Source organism: Macroventuria anomochaeta (genome assembly GCF_010093625.1).
Source record: "Macroventuria anomochaeta strain CBS 525.71 unplaced genomic scaffold BU25scaffold_37, whole genome shotgun sequence".
In the NCBI taxonomy this organism is placed as follows: Eukaryota; Fungi; Ascomycota; class Dothideomycetes; order Pleosporales; family Didymellaceae; genus Macroventuria; species Macroventuria anomochaeta.
In genome coordinates, this window is record NW_022985398.1 from 288,351 (window position 1) to 306,479 (window position 18,129).

The following is an 18,129-nucleotide window of genomic DNA, read 5'->3' on the forward strand; positions in this document are numbered from 1 at the left end:
AAATGCCTTCCATTGTTCATATGACGAGCTCACGGACACCATCCTGAGCAAGAAGGATGCCTTCAACCTTGAATGAGTCCCTCCCTGGCGGCGCTTTTAGGTACATTGAATAATTTGGATATGGTGGATCCTTTCCTTAACATTTGACTGAATTGCAACTTTAATCACTGATTTACAACTCAAGACAATCTGAACAATTGATCTCAAAACCATCTACGCACACGAGCCAGCAGAGCTCCCAAAGTCCCTCCTCTTCCGAAGCAAACAATTTCACCTCCCAGGAGGTTTACATTAACACCTCTTCGATATACGCCGCGTGTGCACCGCTCCTACCTTCATCTTCTTCTCAACCTGCTCAGTGACGCTCTTCTTTTCGCGACCTCGGCTTGCAAGAGCAGTCTCGTTGTAAAACCCTAGCATGGTCTGCGCAGCCTGCCGTGAAGACCTCCGGCGTGTGGTATTGCCTTGATTACGAGTTATAGGTTTGATGTTTTGGTCTTGGTTTTTTGAAAGCTTGATGCAGTGCCAGCCCGGAATTATCTTCTTGGGTCTTCGATGAATTCTCGCCATGGTGACTGATTAAGTGTTAATGGAAAAGTAGACTTAGCGGTCTGGGCCAGCAACGGACGAGGGGCATGTATAAGGGATATATAAGCAGTTGCACAGACAAGGAAACGAAGGGTACGGTTGAGAGAATAGGATTGTGAAGTTCGATGAATGCAGATATCGTTATGCAGAAGAAAGACTAGAACGGTTCTTTGTCTGGAGGTACTCGCAGCTCCTAGAGGGTAATATGTACCGGCGTCCTTGCTTTTTCAACCAGGCTGAACGGTTCCCGTGCACAGCGCAGAATTCGAGCATCGCGGCCGGGCTTCATCTCATCTTGGTGTAGTGGACCAAGGCAGAAAGTTGTGTCTACTGCTGTTTCAACTTCTTCTTAACGCCCAGCTCGACCGGCTGCACTGTAGCGTTGAATTCCGCCATTGTAAGTCCATATGGTGATCGGATACGTGGTTCCTAGTTCCCTGAGAATCGCTCTTCAGTCAACATCGGTCTGAGGTCATCAACACGACTACCAAAGATCGTGAGACTCATAGAGGAACTGTCGTATATGTTAGTGGCACGAACCATCAAGCCCGCGAAGCTGAATCACATTTACTCTGCACTCCCGAACATGTTGTGGAATAGGCTTTCCGAATATTCTGGGGTCTCAGCCCTCGCCTCGCCCCTCCTCTTCGCCAACTGCTTACTCAAATTTTCCTTCGTCAGCAACACCTTTCCACCCTTCCCCTTCCCAGTCGCAACACTCAACAACTCCTGCACGAGGGCCAAATCCGGCCTCCCCTGGTCAGGTATCAGCGCCGCATTCCTCCTCGTCAGACTCGCATCATGCTCGATAGCGTTATACTTGCTCAGCTCCTCGAGATCGAACTTATCAACCCAGTACGAGCGGCCGAGGAAGTCAGCGGAGAACTTGAGCACAAAAAAACATAATGATGGCGCAAAGTTGAAAGTCTGTCGCACGGTGGTGTTCGAGGCCCAGAAGGTGATGTTCTTGCCGTCGTGTGGGAGAATGCCGTGGTTGGCCCTGGAGGTAGTCGGACTACGATTGAGGCTGAGAGTGTGCTGGAGCGCACACTGCATTTAACACGTGACATGCTGATCGAGTCTCCCTCGCGCGGTGGTCTGTATTCGAGCTACTTTCTTGCGTGACCTCGCAACCCTGCGGCAATGACTTTGTTGGGAGGGTGGGCTAGAAGGATGAGGTTGGCTAGGAAGAGGTTGAAGTCACATGTCATAACAGACAGGTAGATGAATGGTTTTGTAAGCTTCTGTATGAGGCCCAATGTTCCTTTGCGACACTTGGTGGAACGTCAGAGGCTGAGGAAAGAGAAAGAGATGAGAAATTGGGACGGCCTTGAAACAATGTCGTAGTTGAAGAAGGCGCAAGTGTGGTCGCTCAGACCTGCAATTGCTACCCACCGTGCTCCACGGCGCTGCCTCTTTTGGCATCCACCGGTAATCTTAATCGACACAAGTTCAGCTCACGATGCACTGTTCATGCACGTCGGGGATGATCGGCAACTGATCATTGGTCAGTGGTTCCATCTGCATGCATGCCCTCCACTTGAGGCTTTGCATGGTTTGCGTACTGCATGACCTATGAAGACTCGGTACTGTTGGAGCAGTTCATTGAATAACGACAGTCTTCCTGTTGGTGAGTGCTTCTGCTCGCTTGTGATTGGAGTTGGTGCACGGTGTACAGCTTGTGATCGATTATCATTGTTGTTGAACTTATGGTCCGGACAAAAAGCGTCGACAACGTAGCTGAGCAGTCGGGCTCTTTCTTTCTCTTACGGTATGACATGCGCCCTTCTTCTGTGATACTAGTCCCTGAGTAGCCTGACTGAAAATTGCAAACAACATTCTGACTCGCTACGGGTCGCGTATGCGTGCGCTGTATCAAGGTGACGCTCTGTAGATGCGTCGCGGTCGGAGTAATATGTCAGAACTGCCGGCTTGATTCTCCTCTTTTATTGGGTCGCTGGCAGGACATGGGATTCACAAGAGGGAAACCCAAGCGACAGTCAGACTTCTGTACAGACCAGACACAGCAGGTCTGACGCTGGTTCATCGTCTATCTCGCAGTGAAAGCACGCCATCGCTCAACGCTCACGACATGCCCTTCGGTGGGAAGCTTGACACCTTCTTGTGCCCCTCTTTCGAGATCCTTGCGAACTTCAGTGTGGGAAGGCTGGCCCACTTGCCATCCCATTGTTCCAGCTTTTGCAGGACGCTCTCATCCTCAAGGTCCGGAATCCAGAAACCAGAGGCGTACTCGTCCTGTTCGGTGGCTCTCGCCTGCTCCAAGAGAGTTTGGCGGGTGCTTGGTGGTCTTCCAGCACGGCGTTCTGCTTTCAATTTGGCGAGCTCCTCGTCGTCACGGCCCAGGTAGTCCTCAATCATGGCCTGCAATTCCTTGACACTGAGAGGTGAGGTGTGCTCCGCTGTGTATGATTGGAATGACTTCACTCGGTTCACTGTACGTTGGTGTCAGCACAGATTAAAAAGGGGGTTTCGTCTCCACACGTACAGTAATGTCTGTTTTCCTTCTCTCTCAGTTTTGTAAGGCGGTTGAGCTTGTCATCTCGAGCACTTGCGCGCTGCAGTCGCTTTGTGTCTCGGCTGCCCTCGTGCAAATTAGGATTCTTGCCCTTCTTCTTGGCGATCGCCTTGTGCACTTTGCTTAACCGATCGCTGACCATATTGACTGGATTTTGTGTTGATGTTGTCGGCCGCTCTCGCCTGAACTTTTCTGAAAATCAGTCGACGGCCGGGGTTAAGGAAGGCGCTAGTTGACGGCCGCTAACTGATATCTTCTTAGCGCAGGCACGCATGTGGATCTTACCTTCACGACGCGATGAGTGCTCCACTGTATCGAGAACGTCTGCTCATCACAGGCCGTAAGGCTGCCCTCACTGACACCGATTTTCCTTAGTAACGCAGGGTACTCTTCGACACATTGAACACGGACCTTCAAGACCGTAATGTCCTCATAGCAGCGATCTAAAAGCCTTTGTTTGGGCTTGACGCGTGAGGGGCAAAACCTCAAAGATGGGTATCTCCGGTATGTACATCTCCAAGTATCTCTGTACCCAAGCTGACATGCTGCAGGACTTCTACCGCTGCTCAAATCTATCCACAAGCCATGCAACCTCAAAAAGTTCGCCGGCCAGACCATTGGCGTAGATGCCTATGGCTGGTTGCATCGAGGGACGGCTGCCTGTGCCATTGATCTGGCTTTGGCGAAGCCGACTACCAAGTATGTTTGCATGCCGTTGCAACACGGTAATTGGCTAACCTTGCACAGATATATCGATTTTTGCATGAACCGCGTCCGCATGCTTATTCATTTTGGCATAACACCGTACCTCATCTTCGATGGAGATAACCTCCCCAGCAAAGCCGGCACCGAGAAAGACCGCAGAGAGAGGAGAAAAGAGGGCAAGCGACTAGGCCTGGAGCTACTCAGGGTCGGCAAGACGTCACAAGCGCAACTGGAACTACAGAAGGCTGTCGATGTCACACCAGAGATGGCACGGGCATTCATCGAGGAGCTCAAGGCCAGCAACGTCCAGTATATTGTCGCACCGTACGAAGCAGACTCGCAGATGGTGTACCTGGAACGCAAGGGCATCATTGATGGTATTCTGTCCGAAGACTCAGATCTCCTAGTCTTTGGCGCGAAGTGCCTGATCACAAAGCTCGACAAGTACGGAGACTGTGTCGAAGTCAACCGCAATCACTTCACGGCCTGCAGAGAAATCAGCCTAGTGGGCTGGTCAGACGCCGATTTCAGACGGATGGCCATCCTAAGTGGGTGCGACTATCTGCCTGGTATCGGAGGACTAGGCTTGAAGACCGCTCACCGTATGCTTCGAAAGCACAAGACCGTCGACCGTCTAGTCAAGGCTGCGCAATTCGATGGCAAGCTGAAGGTACCCAATGGCTTCATGGCGGACTTCGATCAAGCGGAGAAGACGTTCTTGTACCAGTGGGTATTCTGTCCGATCGAGAACCAACTGGTCAACCTGACACCACTCCCGGATGGTGTTGATATTGCCGATATGCCCTACCTGGGCGAAGAAGTGGCAGCGCACCTTGCAGCAGGGGTAGCGAAGGGCGACCTGTACCCGCGTACGAAGCTACCTATGACGGTCGCAAGCAAGGTGTTTGGAGCATCTCGACGGGCATCGACACACGTACAGACGCCGGATTTAAAGGGTACCAAGTCGATCGACTCTTTCTTCAAGCCCAAGCGTACACCGTTGGCCGAGCTGGATCCAAATATTTTCACACCTTCCCCAAGTCAGCAAGTCCTATTGGAACAGCAAAGGAACAGCACGGGCTGGGCAGCAGTACCCGCGCCTGGGTCACAATCAACATCACGGCCATCCGTTCCAAGCACGGCCCCTCAGCCTGCGAGACGAATCATATCCGATCCCACAGGGCGTAGACGATCCGCTCCACATCCATCTAAAAGGCAACGGTTATGCTCTGACTCCATACTCACCACTCCTTCCGCAGGCGGAGAGGGCGTTGTACGAAGCCAGTTTTTTGCATCGACTATGCCTGAGCCAAGTCCTTCGATTCGCCCAACTAAGAACAACAGACGAAAGACGGACTACGGCTTCGAGCTGTACTCCGACGACTCACTAGGGGAGGCTATGGCAGAAGCGGCAGATCTTGAAGAGACTGCCTCTCAGTCGAAGAAGAAGTTGAGGATTTTCAGCGACACACAAAGCGACTCACAGTCAACTGCCACCACACGAACCCCCACAGGCGAGTCACAGGACTCTACCGGGATATTGACACCCGCCACTTCTTTTGGGAGTCCGGAACCGGAGAGCGTCTCCAGTGCTGCAATCTCGTCGCAGATGAAGGAGCTGCGGTCCAAGTTCACCTACAAGGGCCCCGAGTCAAGTTTCACAAGTTCGATAAGCACAATGACAAGCAAACTACGCAGACGCGATACCGAGGCACGGACCCCCTCAGCTTTACCGCTTGAGCTCTTCTCCATGACTGCACAAGAGACCAAGGTAGAGAGCATCGTCCCTGGCACACCACCTCCTGTGGACGAACAGCCTGACATCGAAAATTCAGCATGGGCAGCTATAGACTCTGAAATAGTCGTGCCTGCCTCATCACCACCAGTCACACCAGCGAAAAGGCGGCGCTCCTCACTGAAAGGGAGCGAAGATCTGATTGTACACGACAGCGATGGCGAAAGCGTCAGTTCGCCGCGCAAGCCCATGTTTAACCTCAATCGGTTCGCTTTCACCGGATAGGTTTTCACCTTTTGACGGCATGTTTTGAACAAACGCGAGCGTTACATTGTTTGATGGTTACGCCCTTCATGATTGGACGTTGGAGACTTGGAAGATATCATTGTATTGGCATAGCATAGCATAGCGACGCGTATTCTAGCTCAATACCCAGACAGGTTTTATCTGATACGACAAGCTCTTTCATTCACACTGTGCCCAGGACATGAAGTCCGTGTATCGCTTTTTCACAATGCGAAACACTGGCATTGTGCAGGCCCATTAGTTCCCTCACACGGCACACCTGGTGTGCGTATTGCCTTGTTTCAATTCTGTTTTCTTTTCCCTTCAGTAGAACCTCATCGCGCTTACACACATTACAGACCACCACACACAGCCTCACAACCACGCCAAGCTCACCAGCGTTACCTAGCAACCGAACTCGACACAATGCCCGAACGCTATCAGTGTCACTACTTCCTGCGGAAAGCGGCCGAGAAGCGTGCTAAGGCGATGCTGACGACGCAGATGCAGATGCGAAAGACGATCAAGAATTCGAAGAAGGGTGAGAAGAAAGCTACGGCTAACACGAAGCTACGGCTAACACGAAGGATTCACAGGCCGTGCCTACGATCACGCTCGCGGCTGCGACCCCATGTTGAGAGTCTGTGGAGTGCAAGAAGTGTGGGTCAGATGGTAAGGGTGGGCGGAGGAGCTGGATTCCTTCGAGTGCTAGATTGAGTGGGTAGTAAGGTACAGAATCCAGGGATATATGGACGCGAGCGTGAGCGAAGAACATGTACCAGGTGGTGCGTAGAACATCAAAATTTCCTTCCGCTATGCAAAACGTTTTACAATCTGTCATGTACAAATATCAAGTCCTACAACTGCGCGTACCAAGCCCAATCAATCCACCCATCCATGTTCCAATTCCTGCGCCTCTGCATACACAATCGCACCATGTCGTGAATGGATCAATCTCTAGTTGACCATTGTAGTCTTGACACCACGCTCCAAAAGCGCCTTCCTCAACCCATTTGCAACAGTCCTCCTCCGCCTAGCAGTCTGGCGCAACTCATCGATGTTGTCATCCACTAAATCGCTCAGTCTCGCCAGCTCATTACCCGCCGCGCTCTCCTGCGCATCGTAGAAGAGTCCGTATCCCTTACTCGGCGTCGACTCGGCAACCTCAGGCGTCAAAGCGCGACGATTGAGCTCAGTGAGACTCATCTTCCCCCTTGTAGGCGGCGTAACAAACGGCGTTTCGGCGATGCTTCTCCTCAGATCCGTACCTCGCGGGCGGCGGGGCGTAGTAGTCCCGTTCGCATGCGACGAGGATGAAGTCGGGCGGCTGGGATCCTGGAGCCCGAATTTGCGCATCTGACTCTCGAGCAGCGCGATGTCGTTATTCCTGCGCTCCGCTAGGCTGGTCATTTTGATGATTGTCTTCTTCACGGCGTCCATGCTCGGCACTGCGCTCGTGTTGCCTGCACTCGCACTGTGGGAGGCGAGGCGGGAGCGCAGAAGGATGGCTGCTTCTTCGGCTTGAGAGAGGAGGGTGAGAAGTTTGGCGTAGTCGGCGCGAAGGGCTTTTTGGGTGTCGGCAAGCTCTTTAGGGAGGGCGGCTTTGCGGCTTGACTCAACCTTTTCAGGATCTTTGCGATTGATGATCTGGCGACGAATGTCGTTGATGCGGGTCATGAGTTTGGCCTTTTCTAGGATAAGGCGTCGAAGCTGGGTGAGCTTGTCGTGGACATTTTGGATGCGACCGGCGTCGAGCTCCTTGGACAGCTCGTCTTCGAGAGCCTGGAGGGCGGAGATCTCGCTCAGAGCGAACTGCTCGAACCATGAGCCGTCTTTACCATCGGCTTCGACGTCTTCCAGGGTCTGACGGTCAACCTTGTGGTTGGAGTGAGGCTGCTTGTGGTACTGCGTGAAGGACTTGATGGAGCGAGCGTTCCACCCAAGAGCATCTACCATGCCATTGATGTCCTTGTAGATTGCCTCGATCTGAGCGGCGTGGCCAGTCTTTTCAGAGGTGCCTGTGTACTTTTGATGTGCGACGAAGTCATCGAGTGTTCGACTAGGCTCGATCTCCTGCGCCAGCTGTGCACGAATGCGCTCGTCTTCCTGGTCCTCGAGGTCAGACACTTGCGGCTGTGGTGTTGGTGGTTTCGACTGTTGGAACGATGCGCTCAGAGAGCTTCCGGGCATAGAAGGCTCCCTCCGTGTTGTCGGTCGATGACTAGATGCTGATGACGATCGAACAGGGCTTGGTGAACGAAGGTTCGCCTGTGCTCGTGAGGGCGGGAAGCTTGGTGCCGCAGATGTGCTTGGCTGCTGCTGACCGAGCGAAAATGGTGCCTTCTGCGGCTGGCCAAAGAGTGACTGTGAGCTGTTTTGAGATGGTAGTGATTGTGAGGTACCTGACTTGACACCGAACAGTGAGGGTTGCGAAGTGGAGGGCTTGGCGCCGAACAGAGAAGGCTGTGATGTGCTCTCTGGCTTGGCGACTGGAGGCGTGGGCGCAGGAGGGAATTGTTGCCTTGGCTTGCTCTCGAGATCCGGTTGCTGCAAGACATACTTGCCGAGCGTCGTTGGTGGAGGCCTGTCTTGGTCTTCCTCCTCCTCCTCCTCCTCCTCCGCCTCCTCTTCGTCATCTTCATCTTCCTCCTCTCCATCCTCATCTTCGTTCTCGTCCTCATCTCCCTCTTCGCCTTCTTCCTCATCAGAGAATTCTTCGTCATCATCATCATTATCATCATCATCATCATCATCGTCCAGAGGCGTTGCTTCCGGCGAGGAGCTTGGAACCTCGACCTTGACACCGGGGCTGCCAGCAAGAGGAGGCAGATCGTCATCAGCAGACTTCGATGGCTTCTTCGGAATAAAGTCTGGTGGTAGAGGATCGTCCACGGGCTGGGACTTGGGCTTTGAGGTGATGAAGTCTGGCGGAAGTGGATCATCTACAGGCTCAGACTTCTTCTTCATTGTCGTAAAGTCCGGTGGCAGCGGCGCATCCTCCTGGGACTCCCTCTTTGTCGGCGGTGGCGCCTGTGGTGTAGTATCTGGAAAGTATGAGGTCTTCTTTGGTGGCGAGAGTGGTGTAGTCGAACCATTGTCTCCCGGAGTTTTCGGAGGTTGGAGGCCTGCCTTGGGAACCATCGAAGAGAAGTCGCTTCCGAAGAAACCACCAGAAGCAGGAGCTGCAGGCTTTGCAGGATCATCCTTTGCTGTTCCGTCACTCTTGAACGTGGTTCCGAGCTTGAAGCCACCTGCAAGACCGTGGAGACCCGAAGCTGGCTGAGGTGTGGGTGTGGCCTCGTCGCGCTTGCGCTGCTGCGTGTCGGCGCCGCCGTCTGTCGAGGCGAATGACGAGGCAGTAGCGAACGAAGAGTTCGTAGTCTTCTGGCCAAAGCCAAAGCCTGAGCTCGAATGTTGCGCTGGTGTGTTACCCCAGGAAGGTAGTGTAGAGCCATTGTTCGACCCTACTGTGACTGTGGATCCAAAGCTTGGCTCAGCTTTCAGGCCCGGGCCAGTTGAGGTCGTATTTGATGCACCGCCAAATGCGGACTTCTGCTGTCCAAGGCCTCCAAAACCAGACTGACCTCCGCTCGTGCTGCCAAAGCTGGAGAAACCAGATCCTGCTCCAGGAGTTGGCTGCCCAAACTTGGCAAATCCAGAGGAACCACCTCCGGAGGCGAATGGGTTGCTTGCTGGTGTCTGAGATGCCTGCGGTGATGCTGAGCCCCACGGCGATGCTTTGCCAAGTCCGCCAGTTGCTCCAAAGGCAGGTGCACCCGGTGCAGAGGGAGTACCGAAAGCTGGCTTTGACGTTTGTCCAAACGCTGGTTGTGTGGAGCCTGTTGTGGCGCCTAAGGAAGGCTTCGACGTTTGGCCAAACGCAGGGGTTGTGGAACCCGCAGGCTGGCTGAATGGACTCGAAGATCCCATCGCAGAAGGAGCGCCAAAGGCAGGCTTTGCCGGCTGACCGAACGGCATAGCGCTCGCTGGCTGTGAAGGTTGGCCAAAGGCTGCAGCTGGAGTAGTGGACCCGAACGCTGGTTTTCCAAAGGAGGCGGCTGGTGTTGTGGATCCAAATGGAGAGGCTCCAAACTTGGGGCCGGAAGGTGTGGAAGGCGCTTCAAACGTCGCCGCTGCGGGCTTGCCGAAGAGGTTGCTTGCACCTCCTGGTGTGGGGATTTTCGAAGGCGACGTTGTCTTCGGAGCAGCGGCAGCTGTGTCTGGTGTCGATGACAAGTTGTTCGGAGTGACCAGGCCAGGGTAGCGCTTGCCTTCCACGATGGAACGGTTCCAGACCACCCAATATGCCGACAAGATGCCTTGGTGGGTAAGGAACATGTACGCAGGCAGAGGATGAGGAGCTTCGGTAATCTCTTCATTTGAGGAGATGGGACGCAGAAGCTTCTCCGTGGTAGATAGATCCAACCCCTCACCAATCAGAACACTGTCACCCTCCTCGCCGAACACTCTGCGCGGAACTTGCGCCCCTTGGCCCTCGTTGAGGTCAGTCAGGGTGTACTCCTTGACTGGCTGGCCTCGCGACAGCTCCCTGCTTGCAGATGTGACAGTCACAATCGTGTCCGAATGCGAGTTGGTGAGGATAAGGAGGTCGTTTAGGTCCGGCTCCCATTCGCGCAGCCGTGTGACAGACAGGCGAGGGGGAAACGCTCGTGTTGGGATCTCCCAGGCAGGAAGAATTGGCTCTTCCGGCGTCGGGTGGAACGTGAACGAGGTCCAGCTCTCATGGCTCCTGACGTAGTGATACCTGCCCTCCTCTGGCTCTCCTGTATCGATCGCGGATTGTTTTGGAAAGTGTACGATGAAGAACTCTTCGTTGGCGAGCCAGACAAGGCCAGAGTCTGCGCTTGTTAGTCACCTTGCATGGACAAATGGACAACTCTGAAGTCCCAGCTTACATGTGAACCCCTCGTTGATGCCAGGTGGGCGTGGAATAACGCCCTTCTGGGTCCCGTCGTTCAAGTACAGCATTCCAGTGCCATCCTTCAGACCGACTGCTAGAGCTTTGCCTTTTGTGCTCCAAGACGCACACACAACCCCCTCTTCCCTGATAGTGTGCGAAACGCCGTTGACGACATCTATCAGGCAGAGCTTCCCGTTGTCCAGGACGGCCGCGAAGATGTGTTCCAGTTTTGGGGTGGGATTGGGCAGCAACGAACGCACGGGCTGCTTGTCTGTAGCGATCTCATTGCCGGGCTTGAAGTTCTGCTTCAAGATCTGTGCGGGGTCGAACACAGCCACTCCTCCCCCGTCCTCAGCCGATATGACGAGGAAGTCTCCTTCAGCAGAGAAAGCGACATGGCGCAGCTTGGGAACTGGCATTGTCGCGTCGGGCGCAAAGTCGGAGATGACGTCCCACTCGCCGGCCTTCTCCTGGAACGCGTGCCTGACCTTCTCTGTAGAAGCCAGGACGAGGGTGTCGGGGCCGGCAGCTGCAAGAAGACCAGGTTTCGCCGCGACGGAGAGGAGGGTCACGCATGCGGGCGGCACGTTGTCGGTGGGCCATGGGTTGGCGAGGATCTTGAGCTTCTTGGGGCCTTCTGCGCCCTGGCTGAGCGCCTTGAACGACAACTCCTACCCATCGTCAGCTCCGTGTACGGGCCGCAATTCGTGTTTGTCTGTTTACCTCTGCGAGAATGGCAGGAACATCTGCGCCGACGCTGGCAGCCGGCGCAGAGCCGCTCTGGTTGAAAGCGAAGCTCATGCTGGCGCGCTGGTACTCCGGTCTGAGCTCGCGCGAGGTCTGTCTGCGGAAGAGCTTGGGCGAAGGGTCATGCGAGCTGGACCGCGCAAGCACTGGCGACGGCCGAGAGGAAAGCGAGCGCGAAGGAGAGTGTCGCGGCGGGCTGGGGCGGAAGAGGTCGAGGCTCTTCTTCAGGGAGGTGGGTGAGTCCGCGGACAGGGAGGTCCTGAGTAGGCGATTGGGTGTAAGGCGCGAGGGCGTTGGGGTGGAGCCTGGGGCCGGTGACTGCGCGAGCCTTTCACTGTCTTCACGCGCTTTGTTTTCCGCGCGCTCTTTCTCGATCGCAGCGAGCGTGGCAGGACCAGGCACAACAAATCTAGCCGGAGGAGCCAGGGCGGAAGCCTAGCAAGCGCGTGCCTCTAACAAAAGGCACCAAAAATAATAATCAGACTGCTTCAAAGCTTGCCGTTACAACTGCTATGATGCTGGCGGAAACCTGGTGAGCATGGACAGCTCGATGCTGCCAAGCAGGAGTGGAGCACAGCTCCCGCCGCGTTTGACGCTCTTGCCTAGCATCACCGCCTACAAGCTCCCAACACCAAACCCCAGCCCATCGCCATTCGCCTCTCCAGGACGCCGTGTGTACTTCCAGAAGCTGCACGCTCTCGCCAGAACTCGACCCACGGCTCCAAATCCCCACACATCCCCGCAGACCGCCCACCATGGCCGGCTTCGACTTCTCCAACCACAACCGCAATGCCGCCCTCCACGCCCAGGGCGTGCCACTGCCCAAGGCGACAAGCACAGGGACGACCATCGTGGGCGCTCTCTTCGACGGCGGTGTGGTGATCGCAGCAGACACACGGGCAACCAGCGGGCCCATAGTAGCAGACAAGGTGCGTCCCCGCCCAAACAACGGCCACAGTCCTCCCCGCAGTCCTCCAGCAGTCCTCCAGCAGTCCTCCAGCATCGCTGTACCAAGGCACTAACTCTGCCCAGAACTGCGAGAAGCTGCACTACATCGCCCCGCACATCTGGTGTGCAGGCGCGGGAACCGCAGCGGACACCGAGTTCACCACGGCCATCATCTCGTCGAACCTCGAGCTGCACGCCCTCAGTACCGGGCGCAAGTCGCGCGTCGTCACGTGCATGACGATGCTGAAGCAGCACCTGTTCCGCTACCAAGGCCACATCGGCGCGTACCTGGTCATCGCCGGCGTCGACCCCACAGGCGCCCACCTCTTTACCGTGCACGCGCACGGCTCCACCGACAAGCTGCCCTACGTGACCATGGGCTCCGGTTCGCTGGCCGCCATGTCCGTCTTCGAGACGCAGTGGAAGCCGGACCTGACACGCGACGAGGCGGTGAAGCTGTGCGCCAACGCCATCGAGGCTGGTATCTGGAACGACTTGGGCTCGGGAAGCAACGTCGACGTGGCGGTGATTACCGAGGAGAAGACGACGCTGATGCGCAACTACATCACGCCTAACACAAGGGAGTCGAAGCAGCGCAACTACCGGTTCCAGAAGGGCACGACAGCGGTGTTGAACGAGAAGATCATCACAAAGGAGGAGATCAGCAAGTATGTCACAGTGTCGGAGCTCAAGGACGAGCAGGTCACGGCGACGGCCGAGACGATGGACGTCGACACATAGGGTCGCAAAGGGATCGGTGCGACGGCAGTGTGCGGAGTGACGAGACAAACGGCGTTATGCATGAAGACATGTACTGTAACAAGCCGGATAGACGAGGCAATACGATCACGACTATGACATGACATGACCTTCACATCTCCTTCCTTGCTTCGTCTCGTCGCATGGAGTATCCTCCCGTCTAATCGAACAGTCTCCCGCTTTTTCCCGCTTTTGCCAAACGCCCATACTCCTCGCCAAACACGCACAGCTAGCTACCTACCTGCACCGCTTCTCCACAATGCTTGCGCCGTGCTCCTCATACTCTTTCCTGCTAATCCACAGCTGGTGGAAGCTGCCCAGACTAGCCAGGATCGAGCCTCCGATCCAAGCCGCGTACTTCCTCTCCACTACGCTTCCCGGCGCGATGAGCTTGTTCCTTGTCGAGGGGTAGATGGCGTTGATCTCGAAGTTCAGCCGGTCGTTGAACTTGTGCAGCAGTGTACTTCCACCAGTCACGACGATGTTGGCAAGTAACAACGGCCGCTGATCGGCATCAACATGCTGGACTGCTGCTTGCACAAGCCTGGGAATCGTCCACTCATCCTTCGGTCTGGGGTTCGCTTCAGAAGTCAACGCTGCACTCGCATCGAACAACCCCTCAGCGACCCTGAACCGCTCGCTCCCGAAGATGTTGTTCCAGCCATCCGGCATCTCAAATGGACGGCCCGGCGCAGACTTGGCGATCTCCTCGTTGGTCCCGTTTGTGAAGCGTCCGGGACCGGGCCAGACCTCGACGACAGATTCTTTGAACTCGGTGAGGACGCGCTCTTCCTCGTTTAAGCGGAAGGATGCGCTGGGCGCGACGGGGAAGGTCTTGTATGTAGCGTTTGCTGGGGCGCCCGCGTCGACTTGCGTCTTGCTCTTGACCAGGTAGTGCGGCGTGAGGGGGATTTCGGGCGAAGCGGTCTTGAAGGTTTGTCGGATCTGCTGCGAGACGAAGTTTCCTGCGAGAGGCGACTTCTGGACGCCTTTGCGCAACACCATGCCGTCCAGCACGGGGGTGACGGATGTGTGAGATGCGCCCACGTCGATGATTATGCCAGATGCTTTTCCTGAGGCGAAGGCGGCGAGGACGCCCGTCTTTTGCAGGAAGAAAGCTGGTACGCCCCAGTCTTCCATGGCGATTTCAATGTACTTCTCGCGCGCCTTTGCGCTGTTCCAGCCTGGTTCCGTGACCAGCAGAGGGCTGTCCTCCATGGGCTTCTCATTGTTCTCCACGCCTTCCATTTCCACGTCCATTGACTCACCGTTTGCGCGGGGGTCGTCGTTGAGCCCGTTCTTGGCTGGGTCGCCAGCTCTGGCGCCGGTGAGTCGACTTGTGATCGAGTACTCCCATAGCTTTGTCGCTGCGTCCCAGTCCTCCACTATACCATCCGAGCCCCAGTAATTCTTGGTGTTGAGGTTGCCGACTGGTGAGTGGATCGCGTTCTCGCCGAACAGGTACGAGTCGCTGTCGCTCTGGCCGTAGAAAGAAGGACATACGCTCTTGGGAACGTCTTCACCAGCGAAGCCGGCGCGTGTGGTTGAGTAGCCAGGGTCCAGGACAATCGCGGAAACTTCGTCTGCAGAACAGCTGTCAGCATTATTCTCAATGAAGCTCCGTGCGGTGGTGTATACCTCCAGCGTACTCGCCCGCGGTGGGCGCGGTGGACGAGTTGGGAATGTTCATTGCGCCGTGGGCTTTTGCTCTCTAGAGCTTCCCAGAATATCAGTAGTAGCTCAATAGATCAACTGACGCGTGATTGGAGGTATGCGATACTGGTGAGAGCGATTTGACGTGGCTGGTGTTGGTGGTGGAGGAAGCTCTGCGCGAGCGCGATCTACGACTGTGGAAGTCGCGAACAGCTCCACCTCACTCCCGCTCCCCGCGAAGCATCAACACCAAATGCCACCCCACATGCATGCTGTGTATACCGAGCTATAGAACATGAGGAGATAGGCTTGGCATATCATAATGGCGCTTTCATATATTCGCCAGCTCTACTCCCTGGACACGTTGGACACGCGCTTCGTCGTTCCGGCCACCGCACCCCCTAAGGAAGCTCTCGAAGAGGCAAAGGTCGACCCTGCAGACCCTCTCCCAGCACCAAATGGAAAGGACAAGAGTAGGGGTGGTACAGACAATGTCCAGCCGGCACGATGGAAGACCAACGAATTCTACTTTTACTACGTCGTCATATCAGTTAGTGTCTTTTTCATGTTCAAGCTGGTAATTGATTGTTCGAAAGGTCTGTCTAATTCGGTATGACGACGTCTAGACTGACAGCAGTGCAGAGTCACATCCGAATTTCTCAAAGTTCTCTCATCTGTTATCGGACGGTTGGATTTCAGGCCGCAAAGTGGTGAGTGCCCTCACTATCACGTGCGTCGCTGTACTGACCATCTGTAGGACAACACAGATGCACAGTATTCAGGCTTCCGGCAGAATGTCCCCTACCTCTTCATAGTGGTCACACTTCACCCACTGTTGCGAAAAGCCTACGATGCTTTCTGGCGAGCCGACACGTACACTCAGGCCCGTCCATCCCCTGGAGGCTTGACCATGGGCTTGACCCCTGCAGCTGCCGCGGATGCTCGCCTGAACCAGCGTGTGTCCTTCGACGTGGGCTTTGCAGTGGTCTTCCTGGCTGCGCTGCATGGCTTCTCAATGTTCAAGATTCTTGCCATCCTGTACTTGAATTACCAGGTTGCTATGAAGCTGCCGAGAACATACGTCCCAGGCGCAACATGGATCTTCAACCTTGCCGTCTTGTTTGCGAATGAGCTGCTACACGGCTATCACTACTCTGAACTCTTTGGCTTCTTCCTTCCGTCAACACTCTCGGAGAAAGGGGAACCAACCAGAAACTTCGGCCACACGCTCGACAGCTACGGCGGACTCATCCCGCGTTGGGACGTCCTCTTCAATTTCACAGTTCTCCGTCTGATCAGCTTCAATCTCGACTACTACTGGAGCCTGAACACCCGTGCCAACAGTCCTCTTGAGGTGTGTATATCATCTTACTATCCAACGATCAAGCTAATAACATCAAGAAGAAGCAACTCGATCCCTCCAACCTCTCGGAACGCGACCGTGTCTCCATCCCCGCTAAACCTCACGACTTCAACTTCCGGAACTACTTCGCTTACACCATGTACTCACCGTTGTACCTTGCCGGCCCAATCCTCACCTTCAACGACTACATCTCGCAAGCCCGCTACAGGCCACACAGCATAACCTCCGCGCGCACGACTCGCTACGCCATCCGTTTCATCGTCGTCCTGCTGACAATGGAGATCATGATCCACTACATGTACATGGTCGCCATCTTCCACGCCAAGCCCGACTGGACAAACTACACCCCCGCCCAACTCTCTATGCTAGGCTTCTTCAACCTCAAGCACATCTGGCTCAAACTTCTCATTCCTTGGCGCTTCTTCCGCCTCTGGGCCCTCCTCGACGGCATCGACCCGCCCGAGAACATGGTGCGCTGCATGAGCGACAACTACAGCGTCATGCAGTTCTGGCGCGGCTGGCACCGTTCCTTCAACAAATGGTCACTCCGATACTTATACATCCCGCTCGGCGGCTCCGCTTTACCAGGCTTCTGGGGCAAGGTCAGAGGCATCGCGAACTACCTCGCCGTCTTCTCGTTCATCGCGATATGGCACGACATCCAGCTGCGGCTGCTCATGTGGGGCTGGCTGGTTACGCTCTTCGTGCTGCCTGAGATTATCGCTGGATACCTCTTCCCGGCGCGCAAGTACAAGAACAACCCGGACTTATACCGTATGCTGTGCGGTGTGGGCGCCGTCGGCGAGATCCTGATGCTCATGGTTGCCAATCTGGTTGGGTTTGCGCTTGGTCTTGACGGTCTCGACGGACTCATTAAAGGTATCACGTCCTCCTGGTCTGGATGGGGCTTTCTGGCAACGGCGTGTTTTGCGCTATTCACAGGCGTGCAGTTCATGTTTGAGTGGAGGGAGGCGGAGAAGAGGAGGGGAATCAAGATGAAGTGTTGAGATGTATTGGTAGCGGAGTGTTTGTAAGATATCGATGTATTACTCCTCTGACTATCAGGTTGCCATAAACATCGCTTGCTCTCTATGACACCAGCATCAACGTCCTTCTAATCCTCGATATAAGATCCGCGCCAGCCAGCCCAGTTTCACCATCCCCCTACTGTAGCTGGATCAACGGCAAACAAGACTTTCTTCGCAAAAGGGGGGGGGGGGGGGTGGCTCGTTATACCCACGCCAGAGGAATCAATCAAGTCGTCGTCGGACTTGGTCAAGGAGCTCCACCACGGGTCTTTGACGTCCTACATGCTACTCCAAATAGGATCACCTCTAATACGCCCTTACGTCATAGACGTACAATGCGTTAAACTATTCTTGCGACCTTGTTGCCTGCAGTGTCCAGAGGACTGTGTTTCGTGGTTCTGCAGCAGACGCTGCATTAAGTCAGTCATTGGAGAAGTATGTGGCTGCAGCACCCGTACCCGGCAAAAATCACACCAACTTCACTGGACGAGATCTCGACAACCACAACAGCTATGAGCATGTTGAAACAACAAAAAAAAGAAAGCTAGCCCGACGTGGGGCTCGAACCCACAACCTTGAGATTAAGAGTCTCACGCGCTACCGATTGTGCCAGCCGGGCTTGTTGTTGTTTGATGAAGTACTGAATTTTATTAAAATATATATCTTTTAAAAACTACAGTTTGAAACAATTAGTCCATAACCTGATTCCTTGATTTCTCGAGCTTTGGTATCTGTCATATCTGGTGTGTCCAGATTGGGCGAATACTTCGCAAACCTCTGCTGAAGTGGGGTAACGGCAAATTTTGATCAAATTTGTGCGCAAACAGTCGGGTGCCAACTGGTCAGCCCTCCAGCCTCAGC

General features: G+C 54.9%; 7 protein-coding genes and 1 non-coding gene across 8 annotated transcripts; 3 read left to right on the forward strand and 5 right to left on the reverse strand.

The window, feature by feature from the left end:
* Window positions 1–1,017: 1,017 nt before the first annotated feature.
* On the reverse strand, window positions 1,018–2,142 carry BU25DRAFT_478269 (Cloroperoxidase; the record flags this gene model as incomplete). The annotated part of the gene is made up of 5 exons (XM_033710991.1): window positions 1,018–1,102; window positions 1,160–1,588; window positions 1,638–1,673; window positions 1,723–1,862; window positions 2,050–2,142. 5 exons carry the CDS (start codon window positions 2,140–2,142, stop codon window positions 1,018–1,020), a joined length of 783 nt encoding a protein of 260 aa, XP_033557632.1.
* Window positions 2,143–2,288: 146 nt separating this feature from the next.
* Window positions 2,289–3,292, reverse strand: BU25DRAFT_400910 (uncharacterized protein). The gene is made up of 2 exons (XM_033704985.1): window positions 3,095–3,292; window positions 2,289–3,041 (listed from the first exon to the last, which is right to left on the reverse strand). The coding sequence occupies exons 1-2, from the start codon at window positions 3,264–3,266 to the stop codon at window positions 2,674–2,676; spliced, it is 540 nt and encodes a 179-aa protein (XP_033557633.1). The 5' UTR covers window positions 3,267–3,292; the 3' UTR covers window positions 2,289–2,673.
* A 133-nt stretch (window positions 3,293–3,425) lies between these two features.
* Window positions 3,426–5,994, forward strand: BU25DRAFT_494385 (PIN domain-like protein). Its single transcript, XM_033711775.1, has 3 exons — window positions 3,426–3,628; window positions 3,676–3,823; window positions 3,872–5,994. Exons 1-3 carry the CDS (start codon window positions 3,616–3,618, stop codon window positions 5,847–5,849), a joined length of 2,139 nt encoding a protein of 712 aa, XP_033557634.1. The 5' UTR covers window positions 3,426–3,615; the 3' UTR covers window positions 5,850–5,994.
* A 663-nt stretch (window positions 5,995–6,657) lies between these two features.
* Window positions 6,658–12,005, reverse strand: BU25DRAFT_414438 (uncharacterized protein). Its single transcript, XM_033707287.1, has 3 exons — window positions 11,494–12,005; window positions 10,766–11,441; window positions 6,658–10,708 (listed from the first exon to the last, which is right to left on the reverse strand). The coding sequence occupies exons 1-3, from the start codon at window positions 11,569–11,571 to the stop codon at window positions 6,807–6,809; spliced, it is 4,656 nt and encodes a 1,551-aa protein (XP_033557635.1). The 5' UTR covers window positions 11,572–12,005; the 3' UTR covers window positions 6,658–6,806.
* Window positions 12,006–12,043: 38 nt separating this feature from the next.
* On the forward strand, window positions 12,044–13,454 carry BU25DRAFT_414439 (proteasome-domain-containing protein). Its single transcript, XM_033707288.1, has 2 exons — window positions 12,044–12,446; window positions 12,550–13,454. The coding sequence occupies exons 1-2, from the start codon at window positions 12,273–12,275 to the stop codon at window positions 13,204–13,206; spliced, it is 831 nt and encodes a 276-aa protein (XP_033557636.1). The 5' UTR covers window positions 12,044–12,272; the 3' UTR covers window positions 13,207–13,454.
* BU25DRAFT_414440 (actin-like protein-like protein 6A) lies at window positions 13,075–15,032 on the reverse strand. Its single transcript, XM_033707289.1, has 2 exons — window positions 14,863–15,032; window positions 13,075–14,807 (listed from the first exon to the last, which is right to left on the reverse strand). Exons 1-2 carry the CDS (start codon window positions 14,912–14,914, stop codon window positions 13,462–13,464), a joined length of 1,398 nt encoding a protein of 465 aa, XP_033557637.1. The 5' UTR covers window positions 14,915–15,032; the 3' UTR covers window positions 13,075–13,461.
* A 78-nt stretch (window positions 15,033–15,110) lies between these two features.
* Window positions 15,111–17,247, forward strand: BU25DRAFT_494389 (MBOAT-domain-containing protein; the record flags this gene model as incomplete). Its single annotated transcript, XM_033711776.1, has 4 exons — window positions 15,111–15,473; window positions 15,520–15,587; window positions 15,635–16,231; window positions 16,279–17,247. Exons 1-4 carry the CDS (start codon window positions 15,200–15,202, stop codon window positions 17,245–17,247), a joined length of 1,908 nt encoding a protein of 635 aa, XP_033557638.1. The 5' UTR covers window positions 15,111–15,199.
* Window positions 17,248–17,814: 567 nt separating this feature from the next.
* Window positions 17,815–17,887, reverse strand: BU25DRAFT_t123. Its single transcript has one exon. It is a non-coding gene; the product is annotated as a tRNA-Lys (tRNA).
* Between the last annotated feature and the right edge of the window lie 242 nt (window positions 17,888–18,129).

Coding starts and splice junctions, on each gene's coding strand:
- BU25DRAFT_414439 (XM_033707288.1), top strand. CDS start 12,273: ATGGCCGGCTTCGACTTCTCCAACCACAACCGCAATGCCGCCCTCCAC. Junction 12,447..12,549: donor GGCCCATAGTAGCAGACAAG/GTGCGTCCCCGC, acceptor AACTCTGCCCAG/AACTGCGAGAAGCTGCACTA.
- BU25DRAFT_494385 (XM_033711775.1), top strand. Junction 3,824..3,871: donor TTGGCGAAGCCGACTACCAA/GTATGTTTGCAT, acceptor AACCTTGCACAG/ATATATCGATTTTTGCATGA.
- BU25DRAFT_400910 (XM_033704985.1), bottom strand. CDS start 3,266: ATGGTCAGCGATCGGTTAAGCAAAGTGCACAAGGCGATCGCCAAGAAG. Junction 3,042..3,094: donor GAAGGAAAACAGACATTACT/GTACGTGTGGAG, acceptor ACCAACGTACAG/TGAACCGAGTGAAGTCATTC.
- BU25DRAFT_414438 (XM_033707287.1), bottom strand. CDS start 11,571: ATGAGCTTCGCTTTCAACCAGAGCGGCTCTGCGCCGGCTGCCAGCGTC. Junction 11,442..11,493: donor TTCCTGCCATTCTCGCAGAG/GTAAACAGACAA, acceptor GACGATGGGTAG/GAGTTGTCGTTCAAGGCGCT. Junction 10,709..10,765: donor CATCAACGAGGGGTTCACAT/GTAAGCTGGGAC, acceptor TAACAAGCGCAG/ACTCTGGCCTTGTCTGGCTC.
- BU25DRAFT_414440 (XM_033707289.1), bottom strand. CDS start 14,914: ATGAACATTCCCAACTCGTCCACCGCGCCCACCGCGGGCGAGTACGCT. Junction 14,808..14,862: donor CGCGGGCGAGTACGCTGGAG/GTATACACCACC, acceptor GCTGTTCTGCAG/ACGAAGTTTCCGCGATTGTC.